This window comes from Anguilla anguilla, chromosome 16 (genome assembly GCF_013347855.1).
Source record: "Anguilla anguilla isolate fAngAng1 chromosome 16, fAngAng1.pri, whole genome shotgun sequence".
NCBI lineage: Eukaryota > Metazoa > Chordata > Actinopteri > Anguilliformes > Anguillidae > Anguilla > Anguilla anguilla.
This window is the reverse complement of record NC_049216.1, coordinates 6,812,941-6,826,868: the sequence shown is the minus strand read 5'-3', so window position 1 is coordinate 6,826,868 and position 13,928 is coordinate 6,812,941. Positions and strand designations below refer to the sequence as shown.

The 13,928-nt window shown below is 51.1% G+C and overlaps 1 protein-coding gene across 3 annotated transcripts in view; it reads left to right on the top strand.

Moving 5' to 3' along the window:
• The window catches only part of LOC118215798 (metallophosphoesterase MPPED2-like), a 64,533-nt gene that overhangs the window by 26,287 nt on the left and 24,318 nt on the right, over nucleotides 1-13,928 (top strand). For all 3 annotated transcript variants that reach the window (XM_035396803.1, XM_035396805.1, XM_035396804.1), the window contains exon 4: nucleotides 3,125-3,350. In XM_035396803.1, the coding sequence (XP_035252694.1) occupies nucleotides 3,125-3,350 (226 nt within the window). The remainder of the gene's footprint in view (nucleotides 1-3,124; nucleotides 3,351-13,928) is intronic.

Below are 13,928 nucleotides of genomic sequence, written 5' to 3'. Positions count from 1 at the left end.
GGGGGAATTTCTGTAGCCTGCACCTTTTTGTGATTGTTAAAAATATTAACCTTTATTTAACCAGGTCAAGTGATTGAGAACAAATTCTCATTTACAGCACTGGCCTGGCCAAGACAGCATGTGCGCTATAACAAATACAAAATTGCTTAAAAAAGCTAAAGTGCCTGAGTACTGCATTTTCTGGACTGAAAACGAACAAGGGACACACAGAAAATCGCATGGAGTCAGTACACACAGAAAAAGACGGGCAATGAGCAGTTACAGAGAGACAGGTGAGCTAGCAAGCGCAGCGATCGGTAGACGTGTCTCCGAAAGTCTTTTGAAGGAGAATACGGGCGTGCCGAGATTGGGGGGGGCGGGGGGTGGAGTCCGAGAGTCGGTTGCAGGGCGTTCCGGTAACGGGCAGCCGAGAGTGGGCTAGGAATTACGACCAATGGGCCGTTGCGGGTTTTTTTGGGGAACGGCCAGAGCGGTAAAAAAGGAGTCGATCCGTGGTTGTGCGAGTTCCGGGACTGACGCAGGAGATTTGGGAGGCGGGGAGGTGTGATGCGTAAGAGCGATTTGTCGGTAAACGGGTGCCGACGAGCGAGCCTTTCCGACGTGGAGGGACGGCCGGTCAGCGAGGGAGCGGCAGGGCGCGGTGGTTTGTGGGAAAAAGCGGTCGCGGGCCCGTGATTGACAGCTACGAGAATTTCGGGAAAGGGACATACAGTAGTTTTAAATCCTTTCATTGTGTCCCTGAGAAGGTGCTCCCCTCTATACCCATTAAAAACGTGGCTCAGCCTGTGGAATCTTTTATTTCCTCTGGCCAAATTCTGGAGCAGCAATTTTTTTAAAATCCTACTTGCACTGTACAATGCAGGTTGAGGTGGAGGGGGGGGTGGGGTTGGGCTGGTTCTCGAGGGGGGGGGGGTTGAGTACTCAATCTCTGCTGTATAAAGGGCTACCGAGGCCCTGTGATAAGAGGCTGCCGGGACAAAGGGCCCCCCTCTCTGGAAAGGGAGAGGAAAGGTCAAACGAGAAATTGAAAAATGGCCGAGCGGAGCCGCGGCTTTAATGGATGTTCCTCGGTATTTAGGTACCGCTCCCGCTTTTATTGCTCTTTGTTTGGCGCGGGGGTGGGGGTGGGGGTGGGGGGGGGGGGGGGTCAAGCAGGGCCTTCACCTGTGATTTTAATCCCTTCTGTTGCTGTGGCTTCTCCTGCCCCCCCCCCCACCCCCGACATTCCAGATCCCATTTATTATTTATTGGAGAGTCGTGGGGGGGAAAAAACGCCTGTGCGATACGTAAAGTCTGCGACTGCCTTTCGGGCAGCCAGGCAGGGGACTCAGGAAGTTCCCCTAATTCAGTCTGAGTGGTTGTGGGGGGTTGGGGGGGGTGGGGGGGGGGGTGGGGGGTGTGAGCCATTATGAGACCCTTTTGCTTTTTGCTGAGCCTGCAAAACTTTCAGATGATTTAATTCAGGTTTTCCGTTTTCTTTTTTATATCCCTTAGTTTAATCCTACAAGTTTTGTTGCGACTCAAATGAGGCCAGCTCAACTCAATGATAATAATCTAATTTAAGTAATTGATTGGCTAAAGATGCTACACACGTTTCTGAGGCCATTGGCTTCCGTTTGATAGGAAATCGCACAAACCAGCGGATTGTGGCCCTCCAGGACTGGAGTCTGAGATCCCTAATCGAGAGAGGCTAACTGAACCCAGCTGCGGTGTGTAGCACGATAGCAAATTATTTCATTTTGGGTCATGCTTCAGGTTTGGGAAATGACCCAAACCTAAGCTTCACTGTTCGGTTCACTACCTTTGTTTCACGGTGACGCAAACAAATTGAATCTCTTCAGACTGAGCGTAGCGCCGCTAACCGGCTAACTCAGTCAGGATCTCTCCAGACTGAGCGTAGCGCCGCTAACCGGCTAACTCAGTCAGGATCTCTTCAGACTGAGCGTAGCGCCGCTAACCGGCTAACTCAGTCAGGATCTCTTCAGATTGAGCGTAGCGCCGCTAACCGGCTAACTCAGTCAGGATCTCTTCAGACTGAGCGTAGCACCGCTAACCAGCTAACTCAGTCAGGATCTCTTCAGACTGAGCGTAGCGCCGCTAACCGGCTAACTCAGTCAGGATCTCTTCAGACTGAGCGTAGCGCCGCTAACCGGCTAACTCAGTCAGGATCTCTTCAGACTGAGCATACCGCCGCTAACCGGCTAACTCAGTCAGGATCTCTTCAGACTGAGCGTAGCGCCGCTAACCGGCTAACTCAGTCAGGATCTCTTCAGACTGAGCCTACCGCCGCTAACCGGCTAACTCAGTCAGGATCTCTTCAGACTGAGCCTACCGCCGCTAACCGGCTAACTCAGTCAGGATCTCTTCAGACTGAGCGTAGCGCCGCTAACAGGCTAACTCAGTCAGGATCTCTTCAGACTGAGCGTAGCGCCGCTAACCGGCTAACTCAGTCAGGATCTCTTCAGACTGAGCATACCGTCGCTAACCAGCTAACACAGTCAGGATCTCTTCAGACTGAGCGTAGCGCCGCTAACCAGCTAACTCAGTCAGGATCTCTTTGTTAAGCAACAAGGGAATTTTTGGAGTTGAAATGAGGAGTTGAATTTCTTCTTTTCAATATTTGTGAAGGAAATCACAAGAGCCACACGTGAAATTACGGACCAGAGTTACTAATTTTCCCGCCCTTTTCGGTGTGGACGAAGGCAGGTCTCACTGCAGTGAGCCTTCATTTGCATGTACGTGGAATTTACCGGAATTTCAGCCGGAGCTATGGAGCGAAGGAAACTGTGTTTTCTGATATTTGTTTGTTCTATTTTGCTTTTCAAGAATATTCTAATATTATCGGTCATTGGAGCTCTCAGATGTGCGTCTCAAAATGTTGGGCGCCTTCCTCCAACAGCTACGCGCATTCTCTCCAACTGCTGATGAAATATTTATGTAATGAGGTGGCTCGTAAATGGAGGTATTTTCCATTAATTCTTGCCTCAAGCCAATTAGCCATTTTATTAATTTAAAGCACCTTAAAACATCCAGCAAAGTCAAAATGAATGGTTGTTGTTCGTGGTTGTGAAGAAATGTTTATTTTTTTTACTCATTTCTTTTTTTTTCTTCTACCTTTGCGCAGGCAGCCTACCGTACGAATTCAAGGTGGTCATCGCCGGCAACCACGAACTGACGTTCGACAAGGACTTCATGGCCGAGCTGGTCAAGCAGGATTACTACCGCTTTCCCTCGGTGTCCAAGTTGAAACCGGAGGACTTTGACGACGTCCAGTCGCTCCTCACGAACTGTGTGTACCTGCAGGACTCGGACGTGACCGTGAAGGGATTCCGCGTTTACGGGACGCCTTGGTGAGTCGCGCGCCGCGCGTTCGATCTTTGGCCCCTTTTTTTTCTTTTTTTTTTTTACTTCGATCTAAATAAGGGTTTGATGCTGAACAGGTTACTATACAGGGTTGGAGTCCTGATCTATGTGGTCACTTCTGGCACTACGATCCTTACTTCACTCTAGTGTGTTTCTTTTGCACCTCTGCACCTTGAACTGATGCACTTGTTGTACGTCGCTCTGGATAAGAGCGTCTGCTAAATGCCTGTAATGTAATGTAATGATGCATTAACCCGGAGTGGCTTACACCCCCCCCCCCCCCCCTTTAGTTTTCTTAATTGGTTTTATTTACTTTTTGCTTTACCGAGATGGGTAGAAAGCAGAGAGGGTGAGAGACGGAAGGCGCTGCGGTCGGGATCTCCCGCGGTGGGGCGGGGGGGGTTGGGGGGGGGGGCAGTGAGTCGTGTGTGATGCATATCTTTTTTTTACTTCGATCTGAATAAGGGTTTGATGCATTAACCCGGAGTGGCTACACGTCTATGGAACAGTCCCCCCCCCCCCTTTTTAGTTTTTTTTATTTGGTTTTATTTACTTTTTGCTTTACCGAGATGGGTAGAAAGCAGAGAGGGTAAGAGACGGAAGGCGCTGCGGTCGGGATCTCCCGCGGTGGGGGGCGGGGGGGGGTGGGGGCGGGGTGTCGTACGGCTGAGAGACGTACAGCTGCCCTGCTGACCGCGCCACGCGTCTCGCCGGATGCCCGTCTTTGTTTTCGGGTTAAACGTCACCGCAGGCCGAACGATCTTTCATTTTTACAAATGTACGATGACGTCGCGGCTGTACTGTTTTTTTGGTGAAGCTGATACACGGCTGGGCGGCTGGTCTCGCTCGGGGGGCTCGCTGGCGTTTTTCGGAAGCCGTCCCGTCGGGCTGTCGAACGTGAGAAGCTGTAAGAGGGGAAACGGGGGGAAGCGGGGTTGGAGGGGGGGGCGCTGGGGCGCTGGGGTGGGGGGGGGTGCAATCTGAGAGGCCTTTTGCTCAGAGAGGAAGGGAAACTCCAGAGACCCATTACCCTGAAAGCTGTTAAATGTGTGTTGTGACACCCGGGCCCCAGGGACGGGGACGGGGCCGGGGCCGGGCCCTCTCTCACCCCGGCCCGGCCTGGCTGTCCCGCGCTGGCCCTCGCCTTCCCCTGGGCTGTCTGGGTGGGCCGGCCGGGTCTGGCCACGGTGCAGACATCTGTGTGTGTGTGTGTGTGTGTGTGTGCAGGGCTTAGAGCATCTGCAGCTGCAGTCACACACACATACAAACACATACACATGCACTCACACACACACACACACACACATCCCACACACACACACACACACATACACATGCACTCACACACACACACACACACGCACCCTACACACTCACACACACACACCCTCCACACACACATACACACATCCACACACACATAGACATACACACGCGCGCACACACACACACACGTACTCACACACACACACACACATATGCACACACACACACCCTATATACACACACACATCCAGTCTGGCCCTTAAAGTCCGGGGTTAGGAAGTGAACGCGTTGCTTCCCGTGAGCAAACTGGTAAAGACAGCATGAAGCTCGCAGGCTTCCTCAGCCAAACCCGCCAAACCCGCCCTGTCGCTCTGACCCGAACCCGAACCCGACCCCTTTCCCAGTAGCCAAACAGGCAGTTCTAACGGCTAATACTTTTCAGGATATTTGTAAAAATGCCGCTTTGATAGGTGAAATTATTGTTGTTTTCCTCGTGGTCGATGTTGTGGAAGGAGGAGGACCGTAACGGTCCTGCGGTCACCTGCGGTCAGGCAGCGGACGCGAGCCGGAGTCCGCTGCCTGACATATGGCCTGACAGACGGTTGAGAAGCAGACCGCGCTCAGGAGCAGGTCTGGAAGCGCACAGCTAGCCTGTCGTTACCGCATCGGCTAAAAGCGTTGCTAACGCCTGACAGTCACGGTGCACACATAGAGCTTTCAAAGACAGGCACGCAATAGCATTAGCCTATAACGTAGAGATCTGCAATCAAATGGGTTAAGTTCATTTCATCTGAATGTGTTGTTTTTTTAAGAAAAATCACTGCAGTTGCTCACGGATGAGCAAGCTTATGTCTGGGCAGAACAAACTTGGCAGTTTTCTGTCTGTCTTTGATACGTGTAGGTTCAGCTCCTGTTTCAACGCGTGCTCGTATTTCAAAGAAATGTCTTAACGAGTCTTAACATTGTCATTTTTTTTATAGGGACGAGCCTTCACTTTACATTGGAGCTATTACAGTTGTCATGGAGACGCATGTAAAATTGTATTAATTTTACCGCTACGTCTGGTCACAATGCATGCGGCAGGCCTGGAAAGAGGGGTAAATACGACGGAAAAGAAAGCGGCTTTCAGTGGAAATTCGTTTTTGGCTAGTTTTCTTTCCTTCTCTAAAGGGATTTTTTTAAAATTTAGTTACGGGGCTGCACTTGATTTGAACACTTATTTATTTGAATATTTGGGGGGAAAAAAGTACATTGAGGCCCCCGTGTCCTCGCCTCGCCGCGGTCTCGTCGCCGGGGGCGACGGCCCTGTCGCCGACCCGTCGCGTGTCCCCAGAGGGCTCTGCCGCATGTCTGCCTGGCTCCTCCCACTGCAGGGATCAGCACCTGTCTGTCTGTAGCTTATAGCCTGAGTCCAGGGGATTGTGATGTCGTCGAGTCCCAGCGTCCTGATTCGGCCCTTGTGGGGGGGGGGGGGGGGTCAGGTGGGTGGGCTGGGTTCTGCACAGTGTAGAGATTGTCCCAGCCTGAGCACTTGTGTGGTGCTTGAGAGAGCTTGACCCCTGACCCCTGAGTCAGAGTACTGCTCTGGCTGCTCTGTCCCCTCTGCTGGGGACCACATATGCCTTTTATCAGGAGTGGGCAAGGAGGGCCGTATGCGTCTCTGGGCGGCGGTGTAGTGTAGTGGGTAAGGAGCTGGTCCTGTAACCTAAAGGTCACAGGTTCGATTCCCAGGGTAGACTCTGTTGTTGTACCCTTGAGCAATGTACTTAACCTGCACTGCTTCAGTATATATCAAGCTATACAAGTGGATGCAATGTAAATGCTAGTGAAGAAGTTGTGTAATCTGCGTGTGCTAAATGCCTGTAATGTAATGTAGTGTTTCTGGATTTCATTCCAACTTATGTTTCTAATTATTTAGCCTAATTAGCCCAATCATTTATCATTTGATATTTTAAGTTCATTTCTTGATTAGTTCATGCATGACAGCCGAAAACTGTTCCTGTGTCCCGACATCTTATTGTGGTTTAGCCTAATGTACGGTTAAACCAGCATAAGTGAATTCAGCTAATTGGCTAATTTGGCCGGTGTAACTTGTGACACGGTGAAAACCTGTAGACCTGCCCTACCGGAATGGAACCGGCCAGGTCTCTATTCGATTGTTCGTGTTAGCATTTTAGTGCGTGGGGCTGGTTAATTGGCGAATCTGCATATTTTTTACCGCGCTGAAAGAGGGTGTTGTTTGCGAGCGGCGGTTGTTGTCGTTCTGGACCGCCCCATTCACATTTGACCCCGTAGAGCCATTAAAACATCCGCTTTTAATAAATTAACGACCGAAGAAATGTTGCAGGTGATTTTTTCTTTTTTTCCCCCAAAGTCATTTACAAGCTAATCGGAGCAAGATCCTTGGGAAATGCACGTCGCCATAGCAACAGGAATAAGCAGAATTCAGGTTCAGAACAGATATTTCTTGCCTCCCTCCCCCCCCCAAAAGGAAAGGAAAACAAACGGTCGAGCAACGGGGAGCGCGCGAGGGCCGCAGACATTCGCGGAATGTGTTTCGGATCGGAGCGATGGGGTGCGGACGGAGCTTCAGCAGGGGTGCGGTAGCGCCGGCGCTGGGAGCCGCGAGAAGGGCCCGGCGGCTCCGCGAAACCGTCACGTGACCGCGTAGCGCACCGGAGACCGCGGCGCGCTCCCGCGGAAGCCGGGAGTCAAGCACGCTAACGAGTAATTAATTAGATTAGGGTGGCCGGGCGCGCTCAGTGTGAGCGAGTCCCCCCTGCCCTCTGGCTGTATCCGGGATTCAGTTCGCAGGCGCCGCCAGGCTAGCCGTATTCTCCCGCTCGGGCCGGCGGAGTGCCGGAGGCGCCGCATGGTAGCGGTAGATATGGCCGCACGGTAGCGGCATGAATTTATCACGATAATAAATCGATAATAACTTAATAACTTATAATGACTTAATCGATAATTAAAAAAAAGAACCCGTGGCGCACGATTAGAAGCGAAGCTACAGCAGTGGTCTTTGTTTACGTCTTCCAAAGTTTCAAGAGTTGAAATTCGCTTTCTTTTCTTTGAAGGCAGTGCGGGTCGGTTGAAAGGAGAGAAGCGTTCGAACTGTGCTTGTCACAGCAGCACGGTGTGGTGTTTTGGTCCTTCCGTATTTCACTGCCTCTGGCCTGATGTCACCTCGTCAGGTAGCCTTATTTACATTTTAGAAATAGCACTGGAGGAACAACTAGCACGACATACCACAAACCACTTTGGGGTGCGTTAGTATGTTTTCGTTTTTAGCAGGGTTTATGGAATCTGTATGAAAACCTGGATTAAATAAGTATCCTAAATTCTTTAATTATCCGTAAGACACGGGTAAAATACCTGTGGATTGGTGAATTTTTTTAAAAAAGAAACATTTTTTTAACCAGTTGTCAGAACAAATTTGTTCTTTTGTGCGATTGTACGCCTTGGTATTTTAAATTCTTCTTTGATCTGCCAGGCTTGCTGGAACGTTTTGCGAGCAGCCGTGGCGTTAAAGTATTTGAAAGACGTATTGGGCGGTAACGTGCTACCCCGCTATCCCCCCCCCCCCCCCCACTCGAGGCCATGGCGTGGCAGAGCGGAGGGCAGGAAGCGTGTGGCGGGGAGTTGAAGGCCGGACCGAGCGGTCGCTGGTCCCGGGAGGGATTAGGCCATTGTGTGACCGCTCTCTCTCTCTCTCTCTCTCTCTCTCTCTCTCTCCCTCTGCCCTCCCCTGTCACAATGGCATTCCCCGAGCCTCGCGGGTTCCGCCAAAGGACAGGCACCCCCCTCTCCCCCCCCCCCCCCCCCCCCCACGTCCCCACACTCCCCAAAAGCCCTGGAACCTGTCCTCCCCTCACCGGGCTAATTATAGCCGGCACACAAAAGCCGGCATTTCTTCACCCCCCCCCCTCCCCCTCCCCTCAAACCTTTCGGCGAAGGAGGGCCCACGGCTACTCCTGGAGACACAGGCGAGTGCGTTAAGTTATTAGTTTCGGTGGTGAATTCATTTGACTGCCAATCATACCCCCGCCCCCCCCGTTCCGCTTCCACCCGCGAAAATGCAGATTTTGTCATTTTCGTATCTTTTTTTTTTTTTTTTTTTTTTAACCAAAAGGTCATCCGGCAGCACAAATGACACCGGTTGCTCCTGGTGATTGCAGAATGAGTTTCATATTGCAAACAGAGGGTGGAAAGGGGACGATTTCAGTCACTCCTAGAAGCCCTTTTCATTTTACGTAGAGGGTTTTACATAGGAGACCCATCTTCATTTTATATGGGGGTTTTACATAGGAGACAGATCTTCATTTTATATGGGGGTTTTACATAGGAGACAGATCTTCATTTTATATGGGGGTTTTACACAGGAGAGAGGTCTTCATTTTATATGGGGGTTTTACATAGGAGACAGATCTTCATTTTATATGGGGGTTTTACATAGGAGACAGATCTTCGTTTTATATGGGGGTTTTACATAGGAGACAGATCTTCATTTTATATGGGGGTTTTACATAGGAGACAGATCTTCATTTTATATAGGGGTGTTCAGTTAGGGGATGGGTCTTAATTTTACGTAGGGCAGTTTTACATAGGAGACAGGCCTTCGGTATAGGGGGATTACATAGGAATCAGTTCTTAGTTTTACATAGGGGGTTTTTAACATAGAGGGGTTTACATAGGGAACAGGCACTTCTTAATAGAGCTGGTGGGCAGCCAGCAGTGTTTTTTCTCGAGCCCTCTGTCACCACCTGGGCAATTTCCCAGCCTGTCTTTCAGGAAGTGGCCTTTGTTCCGAAAACATCCTGCCCCTTTTGTTGGGGGCCGAGGAGCAGTCACTGGCCTGACCTCACGGTGTTCACCGCGGAGACCGAGGTCAGACAGCAGGCTACTGCACCCCCCCCCCCCCCCCCCCCTTACTAAAAATGCACCCGGAGGTCGCCACGGCTACTCCCTCCACGCAGCGAGCAGCGCTCCGTAGTGACCTGGCCCGCCCCCGTCTGTCGAGAGCGCTGTAGTCCGTTAGCTTTCGCGCGCTAGGCGTGTGCTCTCTGCCGTATTCCAGCCAGCCCGAGGGGGGTGTGACGCTCGCCCCCCTGTGCGCGTACAGCGCTGTCCGTAAGGCCTGTCCCGGTGGCACGTCTGTCCGTCCGCGTCGCTGGCGCAGAGAGGGATTCGGCACTGGAGGCGAAGGTTTGTTTTTCATTCCCCCGCAGTGCTGTGGCCTCGCCCGACACTGTTAACTCAACAGCTCTCTGGCGTGTTTGGATTACACGGACGGAGCAGAATTTGACCTTGACTTGCCCTCCCCCCCGCCCCCAACCCCCGTTCGAGAGATGTTTCCGGTAACGCCGCGCTCGGCGGGTTTGTTTGTTTTGGGAACGATGTCTCCGGGGTTTCTTTGTTTGACCCCCGACCCCGCGACAGCCTGCGATGCGATTGGGGATTCGGGCCGCGGGGGGCTGGGCAGGGGCGGCGAGCTTTCAGGACCGCGTGCTTCCCTTAATCTCTTGAGGCCGGCCAGGTCACGTGACCGCCGAGTTCGCGCTGGGTGAAGGGCCCGTTGGGCACCGCCGTAGATCGTGGAGAGGGGCCTTGTTCTGTTATACTGCAGAAGGAAAATGTCGCTGCACGTTCAGCTGGTCTGCATGGCAGGTCATGGGTGCAGTGCTGACCCCTACTGTGCAGTGGAGATCTCTGATAACTGACCCCTTACTGCGCAGTGGAGATCTCTGTTAACTGACCCCTTACTGCGCAGTGGAGATCTCTGTTAACTGACCCCTTACTGCGCAGTGGAGATCTCTGATAACTTTCCCTTACTGTGCAGTGGAGATCTCTGATAACTTTCCCTTACTGTGCAGTGGAGATCTCTGATAACTGACCCTTACTGTGCAGTGGAGATCTCTGTTAACTGACCCCTTACTGCGCAGTGGAGATCTCTGATAACTGACCCTTACTGTGCAGTGGAGATCTCTGATAACTGACCCCTTACTGTGCAGTGGAGATCTCTGTTAACTGACCCCTTACTGCGCAGTGGAGATCTCTGATAACTGACCCTTACTGTGCAGTGGAGATCTCTGATAACTGACCCTTACAGTGGAGATCTCTGATAACTGACCCCTTACTGTGCAGTGGAGATCTCTGATAACTGACCCCTTACTGCGCAGTGGAGATCTCTGTTAACTGACCCCTTACTGCGCAGTGGAGATCTCTGATAACTTTCCCTTACTGTGCAGTGGAGATCTCTGATAACTGACCCTTACTGTGCAGTGGAGATCTCTGTTAACTGACCCCTTACTGCGCAGTGGAGATCTCTGATAACTGACCCTTACTGTGCAGTGGAGATCTCTGATAACTGACCCCTTACTGTGCAGTGGAGATCTCTGTTAACTGACCCCTTACTGCGCAGTGGAGATCTCTGATAACTGACCCTTACTGTGCAGTGGAGATCTCTGATAACTGACCCTTACTGTGCAGTGGAGATCTCTGATAACTGACCCTTACTGCGCAGTGGAAATCTCTGATAACTGACCCCTTACTGTGCAGTGGAGATCTCTGTTAACTGACCCCTTACTGCGCAGTGGAGATCTCTGATAACTGACCCTTACTGTGCAGTGGAGATCTCTGATAACTGACCCTTACTGCGCAGTGGAGATCTCTGATAACTGACCCTTACTGCGCAGTGGAGATCTCTGTTAACTGACCCTTACTGCGCAGTGGAGATCTCTGATAACTGACCCTTACTGTGCAGTGGGGATCTCTGATAACTTTCCAGTACTGTGAAAATAATCAGCGCCATCGACTCCACATCTAGTACTTGGGGGGGGGGGGGGGCTGACCCCAGTGCTGAGATCCACTGTGCGGGGTGCATGGGAGACGAGGTGCCCCCCCCCCCCCGGTCTGCAGGTCACTGATACAGATGGATTTAGCAAGCCTGAGTTAGTACAGACTGTATGGAGCCTTCAGGCAGAGAGAGAGCGAGAGAAAGAGGAAAAGGAGAGCGGGGACAGAGGGGAAAAAAAAAACCGGCCCAAATGGAATGCATTTTGCCTGCGAGGAGCGAGCTGAATTAGGAGTGATGGATTTGTTGCTGCTCTCTCCGTATGGGGTGACTGAGCAAGAGGCTGTCCTCTTTCCCCGGCCGTGAACTCTCCCGAAAATTCGCCCTTAATTTGGGACGCTTCCCCGCGCTCCTATTTCTAAAAAGGAAAAAAGAGAATATACGGGGCATCTGTTTTTTTTTTTTGGGGTAGTTCGTTTTTTTTTTCCCGGCCTTTTTGAAAAGTACCATCACTCACCCGCACGTTATGTACTGCGGGGCGGGGGGGGGGGGGGGGGGGGGGGGGGGGATGCTTTTTTTAACCTTGCCGGTCATTACCGAAGCCTGGATTCAAGAAGGTAAGCGTCTCTCTTAATGATGCGACCGGGCTTTTAATGATGTCACGGTCGAAAAAGCGAGCGAACCCCACGCCCTGTTCCCCTCGTGCGCGCGTTGACGATGGCCTCGCGGCGCGAATGTTTTCGTTAGGGCGGAACGAAGACCCGTCTCTTCAGATGTCTCCCCCATCCCCCCGAACACTCCCGCCTTTTTTACATTACATTACATTGCAGGCATTTAGCAGACGCTCTTATCCAGAGTGACTTACACAACTTTTACATAGCATTTTACATTGTATCCATTTATACAGCTGGATATATACTGAAGCAATGCAGGTAAAGTACCTTGCTCAAGGGTACAACGGCAGTGTCCTTACCCGGGAATCGAACCTGCGACCTTTCGGTTACAAGCCCAGTTCCTTACCCACTGTGCTGCACTCCGTCCTTTTTGTGCCGGTTCGGTTTGCGGTACGATTGCTGTCGATCGGTGGTGACCCAGCCCTGTTCCTGTAGATCTACCGTCCTTCAGGTTTTCATTTCAACTGCGATTTGGAACGCCCGATTCTACTGATAAGCAGCACTGCAAGATCTCCTGCTGTCGAATGAGGAGTGCTGAGTTATGGTTGAAATTAAAAACGGTAGATCTCCAGGAAACGGGTTTGGTTACCGCTGTTTTATATATTTGTATGCGTTTACGCTTCTCTTCTTCGGGTTTTTTACTGAAGGTGGTTTGTATTATAATTTAGCCGTTCGGTTCGTGGTTAGCGTTAGCACTCCACAGATATTACATTGCCAGTGTGGGACTGTCGTTAGCCGGGTCGGGCGTTAATGTTCATATTAATCGGGCGAGCGAACCTCTGTTTCTCCTGTACTGTAATATGCTCTTGATAAGACCATTGGCTGAATTGATATAAGGTTGTGATTTTTAGCTGGTTTTTGATTGGCCTTTCGGGTTGGGGTTTGGGTTGGGAGTTGAGCTCATTGGTCGAGAGAGTACAAGGCCAGAGCTTTGGCCCTGTCCCTGTCAGAGAGATGGGTGGTCTGCGGATCATAGCGGCAAGAGACGGTTGTCATGAGAACCAACCCCTTAAAAATAGTGGTCTCTCTCTCTCTCTCTCTCTCTCTCTCTCTCTTTCGCTCTCTCTCTGTCTATCTCCATCTCTATCTCTATCTCTCTCTCTCTCTGGCTCCTGCAGTAAGAGTGCTCGGCCTCTAGGGGGTGGTAGTTGCCAGTGGAGTAGCAGCAGTGTCTTGTTCAGCTCCTCTTTCATTGTGTTCAAGATGACGAGCTGCTGGCTTGTCACTGTTGGTGTTCTTGCAAAAAAAATAAAATAAATTAAAAAAAAACGGGTCTATTTAATTTCATTTACTTGCCCCCAGAATACTGTTCCATTGAGGCCCTCGGTGAAGTTCATCTAATGTGCTGAGATCTCGTGTTCACTGGAAATCGGAGAGGAGCGGGCTGACCGGTTCTTAAAGGAGAGAGAGAGAACAATGCCCAAGGCCCGTTTGAAAAGGCTTCTTCTCCGAAAGGGTTTAACCTTTGCTACCCCCCAGACACCCCACAGGCCAGTGTTAAGTAGGCTACTATGCTAAAAATGCTTTGTGCTACTTTGCAATGGGAAAAAAAAATCAGCAATTTGAGTTCATCCACTAAGTTCACCTTGAAGAAATATTCCCTTTATTTTTTCTTTATGACTGAAATGGTGCAGTGTATGGAGTGTACTGTGGGTTAATTATCGGCTGAAGGGTTGTGCACAAGTGTATGTGCGTGCGCTTGTGTGTGTGTGTGTGTCCGTGCGTGCGTGTGTGTGTGTGTCCATGCGTGCGTGCGTGTGTGTGTGCGTTCGTGTGTGCACGTGCATGCGTGTGTGTGAGTGTGCAAGTTGTGTGTATGTGCACGTTGTGTG